Source organism: Macrobrachium rosenbergii, chromosome 33, assembly GCF_040412425.1.
Source record: "Macrobrachium rosenbergii isolate ZJJX-2024 chromosome 33, ASM4041242v1, whole genome shotgun sequence".
NCBI lineage: Eukaryota > Metazoa > Arthropoda > Malacostraca > Decapoda > Palaemonidae > Macrobrachium > Macrobrachium rosenbergii.
In genome coordinates, this window is record NC_089773.1 from 8453013 (window position 1) to 8470633 (window position 17621).

A 17621-nucleotide genomic window follows, 5' to 3' on the forward strand; every position below is an offset into this window, starting at 1 on the left:
AACCCCTTAAACATAGAAGCTGATGTCAAAACTGTTTTGTGATGGGTCAGTTGATTTACTTGATTTCTGTAAAGTGAGGTGGTTATAATTTAAACTACAGGGGCAATCCCTTATCTAAAATCCTTGAGGTCGGCTGTGTTTTGGTTTTTGGATTTTTTTTTTATTTTGGGACTGAAATTTGCTCCTTAAATACACAAACACAAGCACAGTTTATTTCCAACAAAAACGTTTTGTAGTACTAAAAAATATAGAGCACAAAAAGGAAACTTTATTTGTGTTTACCTGTATGCTCTTGTATCATGTTAACTCATTTATCATGCGATCCTTAAATCTTTAAAATCTTGCCCCAGAACTTTTCATTGCTTATATCATGTATAGTGTGAATTGCATTTTAGGTAGATTATGCAAGGCTATGCTTAATGTGCAAGTTTCTTTATTAGTATAATGCATATCATATCTTAATTTAACTTTTAACAAATTAGTAGGCCTGGAAACAAAAGTTCATTCGGTTAAATGCGAATCTTCGTACATTCAACCATGTTTGCTCAACTTTTGTCCTGTCTTAGAATTCATTATTATTTTTATAATTAACAACTATTTACTGTGACATAAACAACTGAATCGAGAAACAGCTGTTTGCCAATGTCAGTTGTAATGAACACATTAAGAGTTGCGTTACAGTTGTCAACGTGTTAAACATGTGATAATTGTTCATATGCAGAAGAAACCTGGGTCTTAATATAATGGTAAATTCTTCTAGCATCAGCTGGAAACCAGCAAAAAACATAAGGAGGAGCCTGGTAAGCAGCCATCGAAGGAGGAGAAACCCCCTTCCAAGATGGTGCCTCCGACTGCCTCGTTTGCTGCTTCTTCTTGGCAAAGATACTCAGGAGGCCAAGAATGACACACACAGCAAGGATTAGTTATGTTACAAGCATTAGCGCTGCATCTGCCTCAAGTTGAACGTAGATCTTTCTCAAATGAGGCAAGAAAGCGAGAACAACAGGACATTTCCTCTGGGGCCTAGGTGTCTTGGGTGGCTTAGATGACTTTTGGGTTTGCATTTTCAAAAGCAAAGCAAGCACAGTATTACAATATAGCACTGTCACACACTAACAAGAAATCAAACCAGAGGAAACACGGGCAAAAGGGGGAAGAAAACACCGGCTTTGGTAGGAAGGACAACCAGCAAGGTGGTAAATTAGAAACTGAATGCGTCACGGCGTCATGGGTGAGAGAAGGTCAGCTGATGCCTCTCTTCCCATTGGCTTAACCTCATGGCCACCAATTCCTCGTACTAGTATAATTTTATCTGTTTTTCACCGTTTCCAGTTAGCACCAGAAGAATTTATCCTTACGTTAAGACTGCTGGTTCGTTGGCTATAAAAAATACAAATTGGCTACAAATTTGTCATTTTTCAATGATGACTTCCAGAAGTGAAAATGAAAACTTGTATTCATTCTGCATGCAATGGAGAAGAATGTGTCAGGAAAGTGTCCACTAAATTGAAGGTTGTAGCTATGGCTAAAGAAACTAATAATGTTCAGGTGCAAAAAGTTTGGTGGAAGAGGCAAAAGCAGTATCCAAAATTGGTGAAATCACACCTTTCCTTCATTTATTTTGCTTCATTCATAAGTAAAGTAAGTTCCATTTTTAACCCAGCTTTGATAATTTGCAAATACAGGCAGTCCCCGGTTAAAAGCGGGGTTCCGTTCCCGGGCGAGTGTCGATAACCGAACATAACAGTACAGGCATTCCCTGGTTATTGGCGGGGTTCTGTTTCTGAGGGTGCGGTGATAACCGAAAATGCCACTAACCAAAAATCGCTGGTTTTCGGGGCTTTTTCGGCGATTTTCGGGGGTTATTGGCGCCGAAAAGTGCTGACTCTGGTTATCGGCGCCTCTGTTAGGTATGTATCAGCGCCAATACCCAATTATCGGCACCGATAAGTGGAAATCAGTGATTTTCAGCGTTCGGCGCCGAAAATTGCCGATTTTCGTCGCTAGACAAGCCCCTTAAAACTGGATTGCTGTTAACCTAAGCCCGCTGTTAACCGGGGACTGCCTGTAACTATGGTAATCAGTGGCATTTACGATGCTGTAAGCCCCGATAAACCTCTTACTGACGCTGATAAACTGTCACTGGCACTGAAAATCGTTTATTGACGCCAGTAAACTGTATACCGATGCCGGTAAACCTCCTACTGATGCTGATAAACTGCTTACTAGCACCGAAAATCGCTTATTGGTGACGAAAATCTGGTGAACGATGTCGTGAGCCAAGCGTTGTAAAACCGAAACGCCGTTAACTAATGCCGCTGATGAGTGGCAATACCTGTACTGTAATTACATTTATTGAAATATGTGTTACCATTATTTACTTATTAAGAACCTGCAGATTTTCAGTGGTAACTTCCATAAGTAAAAATAGTTATTTTTATTTTTCCTTCATGCAGTGGAGAAGGTGGTCTGAAGAAAGTATAGTACTGGAATTAAGCTTCGGCTGAAAAAATAAATGACATGCAGGCTGCAAAACATTATGTTCGGAACTAACGAAATCACACCTTAATCTGATTTAAAATTTACTGCTAAACATAATGTTTGGATGCACTGTTTATATTTTATACTGTAATATGATATGACAATAATACCTATAATTAGTGAGGAAATTGTTGAATTTTGGGGAGTATGAAGGTACCTATGTTGTATTAGGTGAGAGCCTTCAGTCTTTTATCGTTGTTGCTCTGCTGGTCTAGGCACAAGGCCTGGTGTCCCACTTGCATTGAAGTGTGAGTGGTATCACTTGAAAGGGATGAGTGAATAGACAGTTCAAACTAAATGATCCTGTTAATTTTTGTTTACTTTTCACTCTGTCGTCCTCCCACCTCAAGCAGGAATACAGCTGTCACAATAGAGAAGTAAGTATTTAAAAAATAGATTTTATTATAAAAATTTCTATATTAGGACCCCTTTTGTTTGAAGTGGAGATTTTAAGTCTTTGAGTTATTGCCACTGTAGACAAGGGCTTATTATAAATTTTAGATTCTACTTATGTATTTAACTTAGATTTGGTGATCTTAGCTACTGAAAAACCTATGTTATCAGTGAATTTGATTCTTAGCTGCTGAAAAACCCATGTTAACAGTGAATTAATCAAACTGCTAAACACACACACACACACACACACACACAGGTCTTCCTGTAAGTTATCACCCTAGTTTTTCTTTTGATCTACATCTTATGCTAATAAAAGAGTTTTTAATTGGTCACCATGTGGTGGGCAGTTGCATAAGACAATGAAGATGCGTACTATGTGGAAAATGTAACATTTAACCAAACATTTAAGGAAATGTGTACAGTATGTAACTTTTAATATATGTAACCAAACAATTAAGAAGACATAGTTGATAAAAACCTATTACTGTGTCAGGAGACGCAAGAACACAAAGGTATGGCGCAGAATTTTGACAAATTTATATCCTGTACGTGGCTGCTTCATTTATGCTTATTCCATTTTGCAAAGAACCTCTTTGTTCTTCAGCTGTTTTATTCTCGCTGATTGTGTTTTGTGAGGTTGACTTGAAAGGGTGGTTGTTGATCTGTGTTAATGAAGTCTGGTCTTGTTGGGGTTACATTGCTAAGACGTGGCATTTTTCTGGAGTATCGGCTTTGGTTGTTCTTTTCCACCTTACTGAATAAGATTAGTTTGGCTGTCAAGTGAGTCAGATAAGTCAGTGTGGAAAACTTTGAAGCATTTTTGTTTCCTCATTTCTTCAGGTGCCTTGTGGCCATGGGTCCTTGGGTCTTCAGTGTTGTTCAAAATTAGATGGTGGTATGTTTTGCCTGTTGCTTTGCGTCTGTGGTTTCTAGTCATGTTGACATCTTTTTGTATAGCCATGTCGTTATGTTAAAGGGGTATTGGAAATCCATAAAGTATAATATTCATACGTGCCCAACCATACAGGTCATATTCTGTGAATGAGTTTTTTTTTTTTTTTTTTTGTCTCTTGCATGTCGATATACTTATACTGTGAATTACTTGGTCCCTTTTCTCTGCATTTTCATTTTGTCATGGGAATTTGGGTTAGAGAAAGTATGCACTGCCCTCTATAGTACATTTTGGAGCTGACGGCAGACGCCCCCAGCCAGTGCCGTCGTAACCTTCTCCTCCAAAAGAACAGGCTCTTTAGTTTCTGCTCTCCAGCCTTCATGAATGAAGTACTCACAGTGGCTGTTTCTTTGCAGCTGAAGGATTCGGGGCAGATGCTGGCGCACGAACCAGCGAGCAGCCGTATAGACGAGGGCAGGGGTGGTCAGGGGAGGCAGCTCTATTGTCCCGTGTGCGGGAGGGCCAGCAGCCGTCGGGACCACCTCAGGCGACACATGCGCATCCACACGGGGGAGAAACCCCACAAATGTCCTTTCTGTCCGTTCCGTTCACTCCTCAAGTGGAACGTCAAGTCGCACGTGCACCGTAGGCACTCGGTCAGTTGGATAGCTTGAGGCGTTCCTCACGTTTGCGCATCGAGTTTGCAGCACACTAAGGCCTCGGACTTAACGCAAGGGAGTACTGTTATCTGTCTTGTCTGTTACTTTGTAGTTGCTGGCCGTTGGAGAATTTTGTGTTTTACCGTGCAGTATTTTGAGTGGCCGGGCAAGTGGCTGAAGGGCTTTCATTTAGGCATTGCTGATTTTAGGATTATCTATTTCATTTAAAGATTGACTGGTAAAGATTTATTGATCTTTTGTTAAAAGTTATATTAGTGGCAGCACTCAGTCCCAGACAGTGCGTTGAAGAAGTTACTGTAGTTTAGAAGGTTACAGAACACTATTCATTATTAAAAACAATTTTGCTTCTTATGGTTATTCTGAGATCCTACAGTACGTGTATTTGGTTTTACATTATTCCCCTTTCTCAAAACACGTGAAGTACTTTCGTATTTCATAAAACATGGGACTTTGTACATTGACATTCCAGAGTAGTACATCCACATTCCAAAGTAGACATGATTGCCTGAAATAAGATCTAAGTCTTACTAAGTGTGAAAGAAAGTTGTCATTACAATTACTTGTTCATGGCTTGCGATTTACTCTGTCTTTTGCTCCTCATTGTTACTGGTACTGTATTAAGCAACAAATGCACTGCTACTGCTTCTTGGTAGGGCATTTTTGTACGCTCGCGTCATCTCGCCCAGAGATTTTAGATTTTAGGGACTTCGCTCTTCAGCTGACAGTTGTTGTTTGGGAGGGGGGAACTTGGAACTTCTTTATGTGCATTTTTATCATGTGTGTACTGTTATGGAAAGTGTACTTTTTATCTTTTGCATTCTTATGTTACGTGTTTGTAGGTTGTGTCTGTTGCCGATTTGAACTTTGGTTCATGGTGTTCTGATTTCTGTGTCTGTTATTTCTTACCAACCAAAGATACTTGTTATTTCTTATCAACTAAGCATCTTTTTGTAGTACAGTACTCAGATGCTACCAAAGATACATTCTAGTCTAACTCTCAGTGGGAGTAATTCTGTGATGTGGTAATGTGTTGTAGTTTTGTTTTGTTTTAGATCTCTTAAGGCATTCCATCCTGAAATGGAAAGGAACAATTGATCTCATATGTAGGAGATAGGTTACCACTGTCGTCCTTTTTTTGGCTACTCAGGGAGGAGAGTGTCATGTTGGGACAAAGCCAGTGTAATCTAAGCATAACTTAGAAGGGTGTGTGACATTGTTAGTAGATGTTTCTGGAAGTCATTCACAATTCAGTCACAGCAAAGATACACCATTTTGCTGGTGTTTTCTTGCACCTTCTGTAAACTGTTGGTTCTTATGTCGGGTCAGATACAGGGGTCCACATCTTTTAGCCTTCTTTCTCAACATTCCCTCTGGGTTTCAGAAATTTCATTGCTTTAGTGTTTTATGAATCATTTATTTACCTCTGCACTGTAGGCATTAGTAAGAGATGTTTGCAGCATTCCTGTAGCCCCCTAGGTACACCCATTTTTAAACCGTTTCCCTTATATCCATATCAGCTTTCCTTCGTCCATCTAACTGTCCTTACTTCTAGTCCCTTACACTTAATCTCATTTATTTTCTGAATCTCTCTATCTTGCTGTTCAGTCACTCCAACTTCCTCTTTCCACTATCTCAAGCATTAAATGGCTGAAAGTGGCCTAGTACTTAGCTTTACAGCCTAAATTTCATGATTTAGTAGTGAATTCTTGAATTAACTTGCCTCTTAAAAGATGTGTGTGTGCGTTTATCGAGTGGTTGAATCCCGCTGACATACACTTTTCTTAAGGGAATGAGATGGTTTCAGATGTGTCCATCACGATCTGTAAACTTCCCATTGAAAATTTCTTGAAAGGTGTGCATTTTTCAGTGTTTTCTCAGTACAGTATTTTAGATATTGAATTTCAGTATTTTTTTCATACTAGAGAACAAAGGAAAAATACAATGCAGAATAGTTTCACTTGAGAAAGATGAATATGAACTGAGACAGCTAACAACTTCCTTAGGTAAATTGAAAAATGAAAGTAATCAAGCAGTACACCCTACGTATATAGACACTCCAAATATGTTGGTCAAACTTTAAAAATCTTTGGACCACCGTATCCTTCCTGGATTTTAAATAGTATTGTCTTGGACCGTCTGATGAAGAGCTAAGATCAACACAAGTATGAGCACCCAGTAGGTGTTCTTGCCAATATACCTCTGTTAGTATATTTTCTCTAGTTGTGCTCTGTGTCACAGGTTCAGTCTCTTGTGTATGTCTGGCGATGGATCGTTTTACAGTACACTTCGAAGGCATCAGGTATTTGTTCATATCAGCGTACCCCATAAGGGGGTAGTGCTGTCAGTGCACCTCACGTGGTGCACTGTAGGCATTATTTAAGGTTTGTTGGAGCATCTCATGGGGTCCCTAGCTGCAACCCCTTTCATTCATAGAATTTCCTTTTCAGCTCTGAATGACCTCATATGTCCCAGGGCTTGGCCTTTGGCCTAAATGCTGTTCCATTCCATAATGAGCAGAGTCATTAATTTTCCACCAAAGTTTTATGGCAAATTCACAAGCATCTTGTTGAGAATTTAAAGCACTTTATAAATCCTGTATTGGCAACAAAACATGCTTAAGGTAGTTACAGGGATTTTCTTCTCAAGCAGCTGGTAGTTTCGAAGGTTCCTTTGCAATATTTAATTGCACAGTATCAATGATACATGTATCTTTGTTGGCATATTATTGTGAAAGGATGGGAGGGTTCAGGTTAACCTTCCAGGTTTTCTAGATTATTGATTTTTGGTGAAAATAAAACCATATTTGAAAATTTGCCAAAGAAATCGCCTCGGTTGTCAGGTCATCCTTTAGGAGAGAATAATTCAAATACCGTAGGTCCATGGATATAATTTTCTTCAAATGTTAGCGAGCTTGGGAAGCTAAAACAGGGCATTTATTTTGGTATTTTATTGCCACTGACATTGCATTATAGATTGTACCATACTTTCCCAAATAACTGTTTTATTGTGTGTCTGGCATAGCCCTGGAATTTTAAAATTTTGAATGATCATCACTTCAATGCTAATTTTAGCTTCATCAGAATGCAAGGTCACATCTTTTTTTTTTTTTAGTTTTGCTGGTTGCTACTGGATGCAAATGCACTTGCTTCTGCAGCATGTGCTTATATTATTTCATTGATAGAGAGCAAGATAGATAATGTCATAACTTAGTTATGATCTATGTGAGAAAAGTGCCATTGGACTTCATTTCCTCTTATGGAAAATGTATGATGAGTGGCATAAACATGAGAATTTAGGTTTCATAACCTTTGGGGTGACTTGGGGTTTCCTTGTTGCATATCAGACTTTGGAGATTGGTTTATGAATATGTGCTTTCTTAGAAGTAAGGGAGCCCAATATACATCTACTAAGGACTGTACCAGATAAGGTTTTCACCAATTGCTCAGGTTCGACACGGACATTTTATTATGGTCTCCAAGTCAGCGAACAAGTGTCACGCTCGATTTGGATAAAACTCGCGTTACGGTACAGTCTGGAATTTTTGCATCTTCTGCGGGTGGTGCATGTTCTCGTCAAGTGTTCACTAGTTGGATTGTGATTATCGTCTTTTCATGGATTCCCTCCATATTATCTATAGTGATGTAGTGATGTCATGTGCAATAAGCCCGGGAGGAGACTTAGATTGGATTTTTGCTCACTTGTAAATAGTCGTACTGTTCAAGTTTCTTGGTGGTCCCATTTTTTGAAGTGGTTGTCGTCGCCATCATTGTTGTCAGTGTGTGAGTATCTTAAATGTTTAAGGTTTGTAGTATGTCACCGTTTATGTTCCGCTGTCATGATTGTACAGTGTCTGGTGTCGACCAGTTTAGGATGGATAGAAGGGCCTCAAGTTTAGACTTGAGTTACTTTGCAAGTTACAATCATCTGTCGCCCCAGTGGTTTAGGAAGGTTTGTCACATAAGTCATATAGGCTATCCATTGCTTTAACCACTTATTTTTTTTCTTAACCATTGAATTGCTTAATTGGAGGTGAAATGTAGGTTTTCTTTTTAATTCTGCATTTTGGTGTGCGGGAATTTTTGCCATTTTTAACATTGCTAGTCACTCGTTTAAACAGCCATTCAGTTTTACAAGATTCACCAGGTATTTTCATGCTTGTCGAGTTCAAGGTATTATGACTTAGGCTATAATTTGATTGGTGTTTGGTGGGCGATGACATTACAGTTTCTTAAGTGTCACCATCAGTGATCAGTTTCCTTTCAGCCCCCAGATACATTCAGTGTTTTCTCTCTTTTCTTATACTGTAATCCCTAGGTCTCAGCTTGGCAGTCCAATTTCTTTATTTGTACTGTACACTGTTCCAATTTTCAATGTTAAGGGGCAGCTAAATGACAGTAGGAACATCAAATTATTGATAAATCTGTCGTCAGAAACTTACTTTAAAATTTTTTTTTTTTTTTATTGTATGGTACATGTATGAAAATACCAGATTTTGTATGCAATATTTTTTTTGGGGGGGGGCTTTGGGTGATATATATTATGTTTCTAGTCAACGGATGTGCTATATATTAGCCAGCGATTGTTTCAAAATACCAATGTGATATGTAGTGGACAATATCAGTGTGTGATCTTGTGATTTGAAATTGTACTGTGATGATGCAGCTCTGTGTATAAGATGCTGTTTCATCGTATCATGCAGTATTAAATGCATTTAAAAGTCCATTGTATGCTCAATTGTAATTTTTTTTTTTTTAGATCTGTATGAAGTACTTTCTTTTTAATAAAGATGCATAAGTAAAGGATTTGCTTTTATTGAAACCTTGAAATGTGCTATGCAGTATATAAGTTTAGACACTCAGGGAAGTCTGTGACTTTTGTGGTTGACGTAACCTGTGCAAAATGGGGTTAACCATTCCTCATTTATGGGCTGCATAGCATAGGGCAATGAATCCAAATTGCCCTGCTAATGAGTCACATAAGACTGACCTAATTTTGTATGTAGCTTGGAAAAGTTGCCCTCTCCAACCCACCTTGATGAGTACAGGTTCTTACGTCCTCAGTTCTGAGTTGTATTTCACTGCAATTGTGTAGCAGACTGTTCTGTCATATGAATTGCTTTTGAAGTTGAGTGCCAATTTAAATTCAGACGATCCATTCAGATCATATTGTTTTTCAGGATTGGTCTATTAATTTATTTTTGGGTGGGTCTGCTTTTTCCTCTGGTTTTTCAGTAGGCATTTGTTAGGACAGAGCATCAAGCCCCCCTCTCCCCCTTTTTTTTAAATGGTAGTATCCTGTCACATGTGCATGTCATTCCAGCAGTATCTTCTTATTGTGAAGTCTAAACCTTTATTTTTTCTGTCCTGCGGGTTTTTGACCCTGATGAAGAGTATAGTTGTTTTGACTATACAATTTGTTTTGAATGAATGAGAAAGTAAACAGTATGGAAAGTAGAAGAAAAAGTTAGAGAAACATTATATTACATGGTTACTTAGTTCATGTTTAGTTGTATATAGTGTGTAACACAAATTTGAGAAGCACAATGCAGCCATTTTTAAGCAAGCATTGCTTGTAAACAACTCTCAGTATTGTTTACTGTTATGTATAGATAATCTACAAGTTTGTGTTATTGAAGTTTTTCAAGCAGATACAGTACATATTGTATTACTGTGTGTAATGCCTGTTTCATACAACATATTTTTCTGATGTGTACAAAGTGATATTGTCAGATGATCTGCCAATGAAGGTAGAAAGATAAGCACATCCTCCAGTGAGGGGGGGGATGCACAGAGTGCGTTCAAAGCCTCGGAAACAAGTGGAGTAGTAAACTGCTGTTGTCTCTTCAGGGGCGCGACGTGACGTACACGTGTAGCGAGTGCGGGCTGGTGTCCAGGAGTCTCTCCAACTTCCGTCAGCATTGGATGACCCATTCTGGCGAGAGACCCTTCAAGTGCGACGTCTGCCCATACTCTTGCATCAAGAAGAACGACCTGAAGAAGCACATGGCCAAGCACACGGGGTACAAGAGGTACCTGTGTTCGTATTGCCCGCACCGCAGTGCCCGCCGCAGTAGCATAAGGCTCCATGTGGCCAATAAGCATGGTCAGCAGTACCTGAACGAAACCTGTTTCCAGGACACCGAGGCGGCTGCGTCGGAGAATATGTACCTCCCCGTACCTCCCTATGGGGATGCAGGGTCTCTGGATGTGCAGCAGCTTGATTAGTGTTAAGGAAAGGAGAACAGTTAGTTGTTGTTATAGATACTAGAAGTAATACAGATTTTGTTGAGAGTCTTTATGGAAGTTGAATTTTATGGAAAGTTTTGAAAAAGTGTTCTTTTGTTATATTATTATTATTATTATTATTATTATTATTATAATATTATTCAGAAGATGAACCCTATACATAAGGAACGAGCCCACCACAAGGGCCATTGACTTGACGTTCAAGCTTCCAAACATTACGGCGTTTATTAGAAAGAAGTAACAGAAGGTAATGAAAAGTATGGAAAGATGTCTTATTAAAAAATGAAAAATAAAATAAATTAACAAATAAAGGATAAAAATGTAAGTAAATTATTAAAATACAAGGAGAATTGTAGTAGGGTAGTAAGTGCAATGAATCTTTGCTTGAACTTTTAAGGATCCAATTGCACAGCACGCTCAGGTAGACTTCCATAGTCCAACTGTATGAGGAATAAAGGACCCTCTGGAACTGAGAAGTTCGACAGCGAGGCACAGTTACTGCACATTGGTGCTGCTGCTCAGCGAATCTGCTGGCACTTGGCGGGGAAAGAGGACCAGCGATCAGTTGTGAATATGAAAGATCTCTGTTAAAATACAGCTTATGAAAAATGATTAAACAAGAGACCATCCATTGATGGGCGAAGTAATAACTGCTAATGTTAGGAAACAGGAACCTACCACCAGGAGGCGCCTAAAACAGGTTGCATTGGTTTTATCACTAAATAAATTTATGAGGCCTGACATACAATGCAGTATGTAATTTCCGTGCAGCATTTGCCTGACATTTAGATATTTCTCAAAAGTAAGACGTGAGCCAAAAGTTGCACCTTGGAATGGTTAAAGCTTCGGACTCATTCAGCAGTCTCTCATCTACCTGAAGGGGAGGCTGGGGTGAAAAATCTGTATGAGATCTGCTAACCAGTAGTATTTCCAGTTTACTGGAGTCCAGCCTCATACCCCATCGGCCACACCGTTAACTAATCTGGTCCATGTCCCGAATGGGACTAGGGCAGCTTCATTTTTCGTAAGTGGAGACTTGGCTATAACCTCAAGTGTTGCATTATCGACGTACTGAACACTCGTTTTCCAGGCCAACAACCGTATACTTGTATACATATGTACTGATAGGAAAACTATAGAATTTGTTTATTTGGTTTGGAAAGGGGCTTGCCAGGATATTCTTCCACATACAGTCGACCCCCGGTATTTGGGGGCGGGGGGATGCATACAACTACCCTCGTGAATAGCTCAAATCCGTGAATACTTATAACCTCCTATTTTGATAGTTCAAAACCCTAAAACTTCCTATTTTGATAGTTCAAAACCCAAAAACTTCCTATTTTGATAGTTCAAAACCCAAAACTACCCTCTAAAAATGCTTATACCTGAATATTTTAATTGTTTTATCACAAAAAGCACATTTAATCGTGAAGATTATATGAAAATATAGTGATTTGTGAATATTTCCCTATGAAAAATACCGCAAATAGCCAATTTTTCCGCGAATAATGTGTGTATATGTTCCACAAAGAAATCTGCGAATAGGTGGAGCCGTGAATCTGGAACCGTTAATAGACAGGGGTCCAATTTATATTCCCTATATTCCTTCCATTTTACTAATGAGAGAATTGGAACCAAATTCAGAGTGTGTTTCTCGAAGAGCGAATATCAGTCGAACAGAGGCGACTAAAGGCCGATACTATTTGGTGATTTCAGCAGATAGCAAAACATTTCAACGTGTGACTGTGAATTAAACTTGCCGAGGTTTTTTTATTCTACTTTACGTCTCTTTAAGTGAGTTTCAGTCATTATGGAAGTTTGTGAGCATAAAGTTGGTACAATATTTTGATACCTTCATAATTTTTTATATTGGTGGGTAATTACACACTACACTCGAAAGTGTCTTTGTTGCGTTGTTAGGCTAGTCAGAGGAAAAAGTATTCAAACTTGTAAATGTTTGATTTCATTTCAGTGGTTTTGTTGATTTTATTTATATTATTTTGTACGTTGCCATTTTCTTTGCTGTGATTTTGTGAATAAAGTTTAATTTGGGAATACTGTTATATTTCTGTCTCCTTTTAAGAAAAGTCAAGGGTAAATTGAGTAGAAGTTACTTGGAGATTCATGTTCCACAAAGTTACAGTGTAACTACGACATACGTACTTGTGGCATTGATAACCAGAGTCATTGTGACAACTGATTGTGAAATCTATTGCAGGATTACAGTAGAGCACCTTGTGTACTGGTATTACTGAATAACCAAATGTTTCCAGTGCAGGTCATTGGACCAAGTACAGTACGGGTAAAATCAAACCTTGTGTACTGGTAGTTCCAAATTTGTCCTTGGCCAAGCATGCAGTTACCACTTACAAGCATCCCAATATTTTTCAGAGATTGCTCACTGTATTTTTCATGTTGTAATATTGGTTATGGTGTTTTAAAGCCAGATTCATTTATATTCTATCGTGATAAAAGATGGAAATTATAAAAAGTTAGAAGTGAAAAAGATTGGTTCAATTGTTTTGAATTTGGTGACATCTTTAACATCGTCAGAATCTCCAAGGGTTAGTAGGAGATTCCCCGCTAATGCATCTTAGCTGCCAAAGTTAGAGTGGGGATGTGTTTCTCAGTTTGTAATGCACTGGCATCCAGTTTCTGTTGAGGTACCATAGTGTCGTACTAGTGCTTAAACGTTCTGGACTGTTCCAACATCTGCATGCCTCATTTCTCTTAGGTAGGAAGAGATTGCGCTGAGTTCTTCGAAATTTGTCAGCCTTCCAGTTCTCAGCAAGTATAACAGTCTCCACCTTGGTTGGGGCCATTCATGGCTGACTAACTGATACATAATTGCTTAGTCATGTTAAGAGACACATTATAATATAGAAAAATATGCCCAAGTAGCGCTGCTTGCTGGTAGAACAGCTATCACCTTTTTTTTTTGTTTTGTTTTACATATCACTGGATGTCATGTTTTTCCACAACAGTTTCTTTCACTCACTCTCTTTTTTGTCTTGATAGGGTCATTCTGTTCAGAGGAGGTTGCATAGCAATTTAATAGCAAAGTTGGGTTTCATTTCGTATCAGTATGTTTAGTGAGAATACTAGCAGTAAGAATGACAATGAAAGGAAGAGGTATTTCAGGATAAAACATTGCAAATGCATTATTGTAGAGGAGTAACAGGGCGTATCTCTTTTCCAGTGGGTGGACACGTCAGGTGGAATGATGTTCGATGGAGGTGGTGACGTCAGGTCACTTAGTGAGACAGCGTTGCCACTTCCAGTAGAAGGCAGTGGGAACAATGGCGCCCCTACCGGTGCTAGGTTGCAATGCATGTATTGTGGATACGTTGCCAAGCGAAAGAGGCACCTGGAGGATCACATCCACATTCACACTGGGGAAAAGCCGCACCAGTGTCCGCTCTGCGCTTACAGGTGCTCAGACTATGGTAACCTTGGAAAGCACCTGAGGATACACAGCGGGGAAAAACCTCACGTGTGTCGCTACTGTTCGTTCGCAACCAAGTCCTCAAGTTACCTCAAGAGGCACATGCTCAGACACAACGTTGACATCAACAGTGATGTCCCTCAGGCAGAAGATCATTCATGGGCTGGGCAGAATGTATAGACAGTTGTGAGCAGTATGTGTGAAGGAAGTTGAGACAGTTTTTATCGTGGGCTGGTGTTACCTTTCTGGTCGTAACAAGAAGCCTTGAAGCCCCATTCTTAGTTGCAGTGCAGTAACCTGTAAGATGTAAAAGGAAAGAATTGTATCGATGATACTCTTTCTTTTGTAGAGGTATGGGAAAATTCTGTCTGCTTCTTGCAGTTGACCCTTATATGAAGGCATTCATGACTAAGATCCACAAATTTTTAAATAAGAAGAGGAGGAAGTAACAGGATACATCTTTTTTGTAAATTTTCGAGGTTTTTGGTGGAACAAAAAGTGACAACAATGGTAGTGAGTCACATAATATGACGTTGCCAATCCCAAGAGAAGATAATGGGGATATAGGCCTAATTGGGTCTCAGCTCAGGTGTGTGCAAAGGAGCATCTTGTGACCCATACATGTGTTCACACCGGGGAAAGCTGTGCCAGTGTCCACATTGTGCTCACTGATGTTTGGATGTGTGTGACCCTCCAAAGCCGCATGAGAAAACACACCTTTGTAAATCATAGTTCTTGTTATCACTGTTCCTCTACAACTGTATAAACAGTAGCACCTCAACTTAATAGTTGACATTTTAGGGGTCTGGCCTCACTGATAAGTAACAGATTCAAATTTATTTCCTGCACTTGAATATTTTCTAGATATTTTACAACTATTGTTTACAGCAATTCCACACAGCTCCTAAACTAAACTAACCTCTACTCGAGGCCGGTGCAGTGAGATTACTGTATCAGGTGAAGCACGACATGGATAAACAGCCATATGTGCATGAATGTCATGGTTGGGAAAACTACTGTAGACTGAGGGGAGGCCGCAGCCGTACAAGGTTAGATTTTTTGGCAGGGGCCTCATCTTTCCACCTCATGGTTGATGATCCAATAGCCACTTCTGTATAGCTGGAAGAAGGAATAACTATCACCTTAGGCAGGGCCTGATCTGCTGCCTCTGTAGTGACAACTGTAATCAAGCAATTGTGATGTTTCTTATTAGAAATGGCCTCGGAGAGTGAACCTGTAGCCACCTTGGACAGAATACAGCCGTGCTGAGACAAACTAACACCCCCTTCCCACTGGAATGGGAGAAGGAGAGCGGGAGACCACACGTAGACTGTGAATCTTCTTAGGAGGAGAAAGTGCAAGGTCCCTCTTCCTCCGTCTTTTTGGGACAAGACAAATAGAGGAAGATGACAAGTCTTTAGAATCTGGAGATGGAGATCTAAGGCGCTTCCTTCCAGGTACCGTAGAAACAGAGCGGTCGATCCTTTCGAGGACTGCAACCCTCTCCAGTAAGGCCTGAAGAGTAAAAGCAGTAGACAACGAAGGAGATGGAGATGGGACAGAGCGGCTGTACCCGGAGCATCAAATGAAGGGGGAAACACCGACGTAGACATACACCCGGAAGCCATGGCCGATAAAAAGGTAGTTGTCACAGAGATAGTTGTAGAAGTCATCTGAGAAACGACTGACACAGCAGACAAAACGTTCCCAGAAGTAGAAGAGGCGAGGTGGGATGACATCAGATGAGAAAGTGGTCCCCTTAACTATGGTTCTCTGGGAGGCCTGAGGTCAACCAATACTCATGGAGAGTTTCAGAGGTCTGGTTAAACAAATCATTTATAACTAACTAACTCATGGAGAGTGGCGCCATCAGTGTCTGAACCTGGAAATAAATCACAAACCAAATCTCGTCCCCCAGCCAAGGGGGGGGGGAGGACATCCTCCTTAACCCCCTCCCCCAGGAGAAGGGAGAGACGACAGTAAGATCTCCTGAACCATCTTCAGAAACATCCACTGAGGAAACAGCAGCCAAATGTGAAGGGGTGAACTCTTCCAAGGAAGAACAAGCAGGAAGATGGCTCGGGGAAGGAGAAAAGGAACAAGAAGGAATGGCGTCATCTGCCGCCTTCGAAGGGCCAAAACCCTTCCGTGGCTGAGCATCGCCTTTCTGCTTGTACCTCTTCTTCGACTTGAAACATCTCCATTGCTCAGGAGACCAATCATGGCATTCAGAGCGGGCTACTTACATTGCAAACGTGAAGTCTGCACCTGCTTCAAGTCACATGAGGATCAGTTTCAAAAGAAGCTAGGTGGCAGAAACAAGGGTTGTTTGCAATACCAGGGCACTGCCTTTGCTTCTTAGCACTAGGCATAGGCAAATCATGGGTTTGCATGGTGATGTAGCAAACATATACACAAGAAAGCACCAAATACGCCACTCAAACACAGACAATAGAACCAATGCAAACGAAATGGCAGGAAGTGAAAAAACCGACTTTGATGAGAGTTGAGCAGTGCGCAACCATTCGAGAAGGCGGTTAAGAGAACACTGGCTGCGTTACAGGATTCTTGGGCGCAAGCGAGATGAGACTCCGCCCACCTGTTAGCCCCATTGGGTGATGCTATGTATTACTCCGCCATACCATGATTGTAGTACCTATACACAGACTTTTTTCACAACCAGTATTCCTGCTGTGCAGGAGAATTTCCCAATGTAAACGCTGAAGGTTTGTATGTAAGGAAAAATACAAATTGATGAAAAATTTCTGATTTTAAGAGGCATGCAGTATCTAAAAATGTATCAGATCTAAAATTGTAGCAGAGGGGAAAATAATCATATGGTAGCTGATAAACACAGAAAGCCACTAAGTTGAGGTGTTACTGTATTCTAGTAATTGGAAGAACCATATAAGGAGACACACAGCATGTGTAAATATACTGTTTGCTGTTCTAAACGGTGGTACATAAATCAGGTGGGAATTATGGCAGGAGTTCCACAATACAGAAGAGAGTGTAGAGCACTGGTATCAACTAGGACCCCGTGAAGGGAAATCTGATAAATTAAAATAAACTTCACTGATGAGGGTTGTCTGTGAACTGGAAATGGACGGTGTCTTTTCATATTTTGTTGTTAAAATCCAGGATTGCGAGGGATTAATTTGTACAGTCGTCCCCCAGTATTCGCGGGGGACGCATACCACACCCGTGAATAGCGAAAATCCGTGAATACTGAAACCCCCTTTAAAAACGTTATGACTGCCTTTTTTATTGTTCAAACACCAAAGATCCCCTCTAAAATGCTTACAACTGCCTATTTTACTAGTTCAAACACCGAATAGACCTTATCATCCTAAAACATTTAATCATGAAAATAATATGAAAATACTGTAATTACTCTATGAAAAAATCCGTGAATAGACGAA

General features: G+C 40.0%; 1 protein-coding gene across 28 annotated transcripts in view; it reads left to right on the top strand.

Moving 5' to 3' along the window:
• LOC136855886 (protein tramtrack, beta isoform-like) overlaps positions 1-17621 on the top strand; it is a 107361-nt gene that overhangs the window by 31326 nt on the left and 58414 nt on the right. The window contains exon 5 of one of the 28 annotated variants that reach the window (XM_067133309.1): positions 13954-15113. The exons of 24 other annotated variants lie outside the window; for them this stretch is intronic. In XM_067133309.1, the coding sequence (XP_066989410.1) occupies positions 13954-14379 (426 nt within the window). In that variant the 3' untranslated portion in view covers positions 14380-15113. Of the gene's footprint in view, positions 1-4245; positions 9309-10355; positions 10797-13953; positions 15447-17621 lie in introns of those variants that run through there. 3 more of the 28 variants (XM_067133308.1, XM_067133310.1, XM_067133329.1) reach the window with 3 other exon arrangements.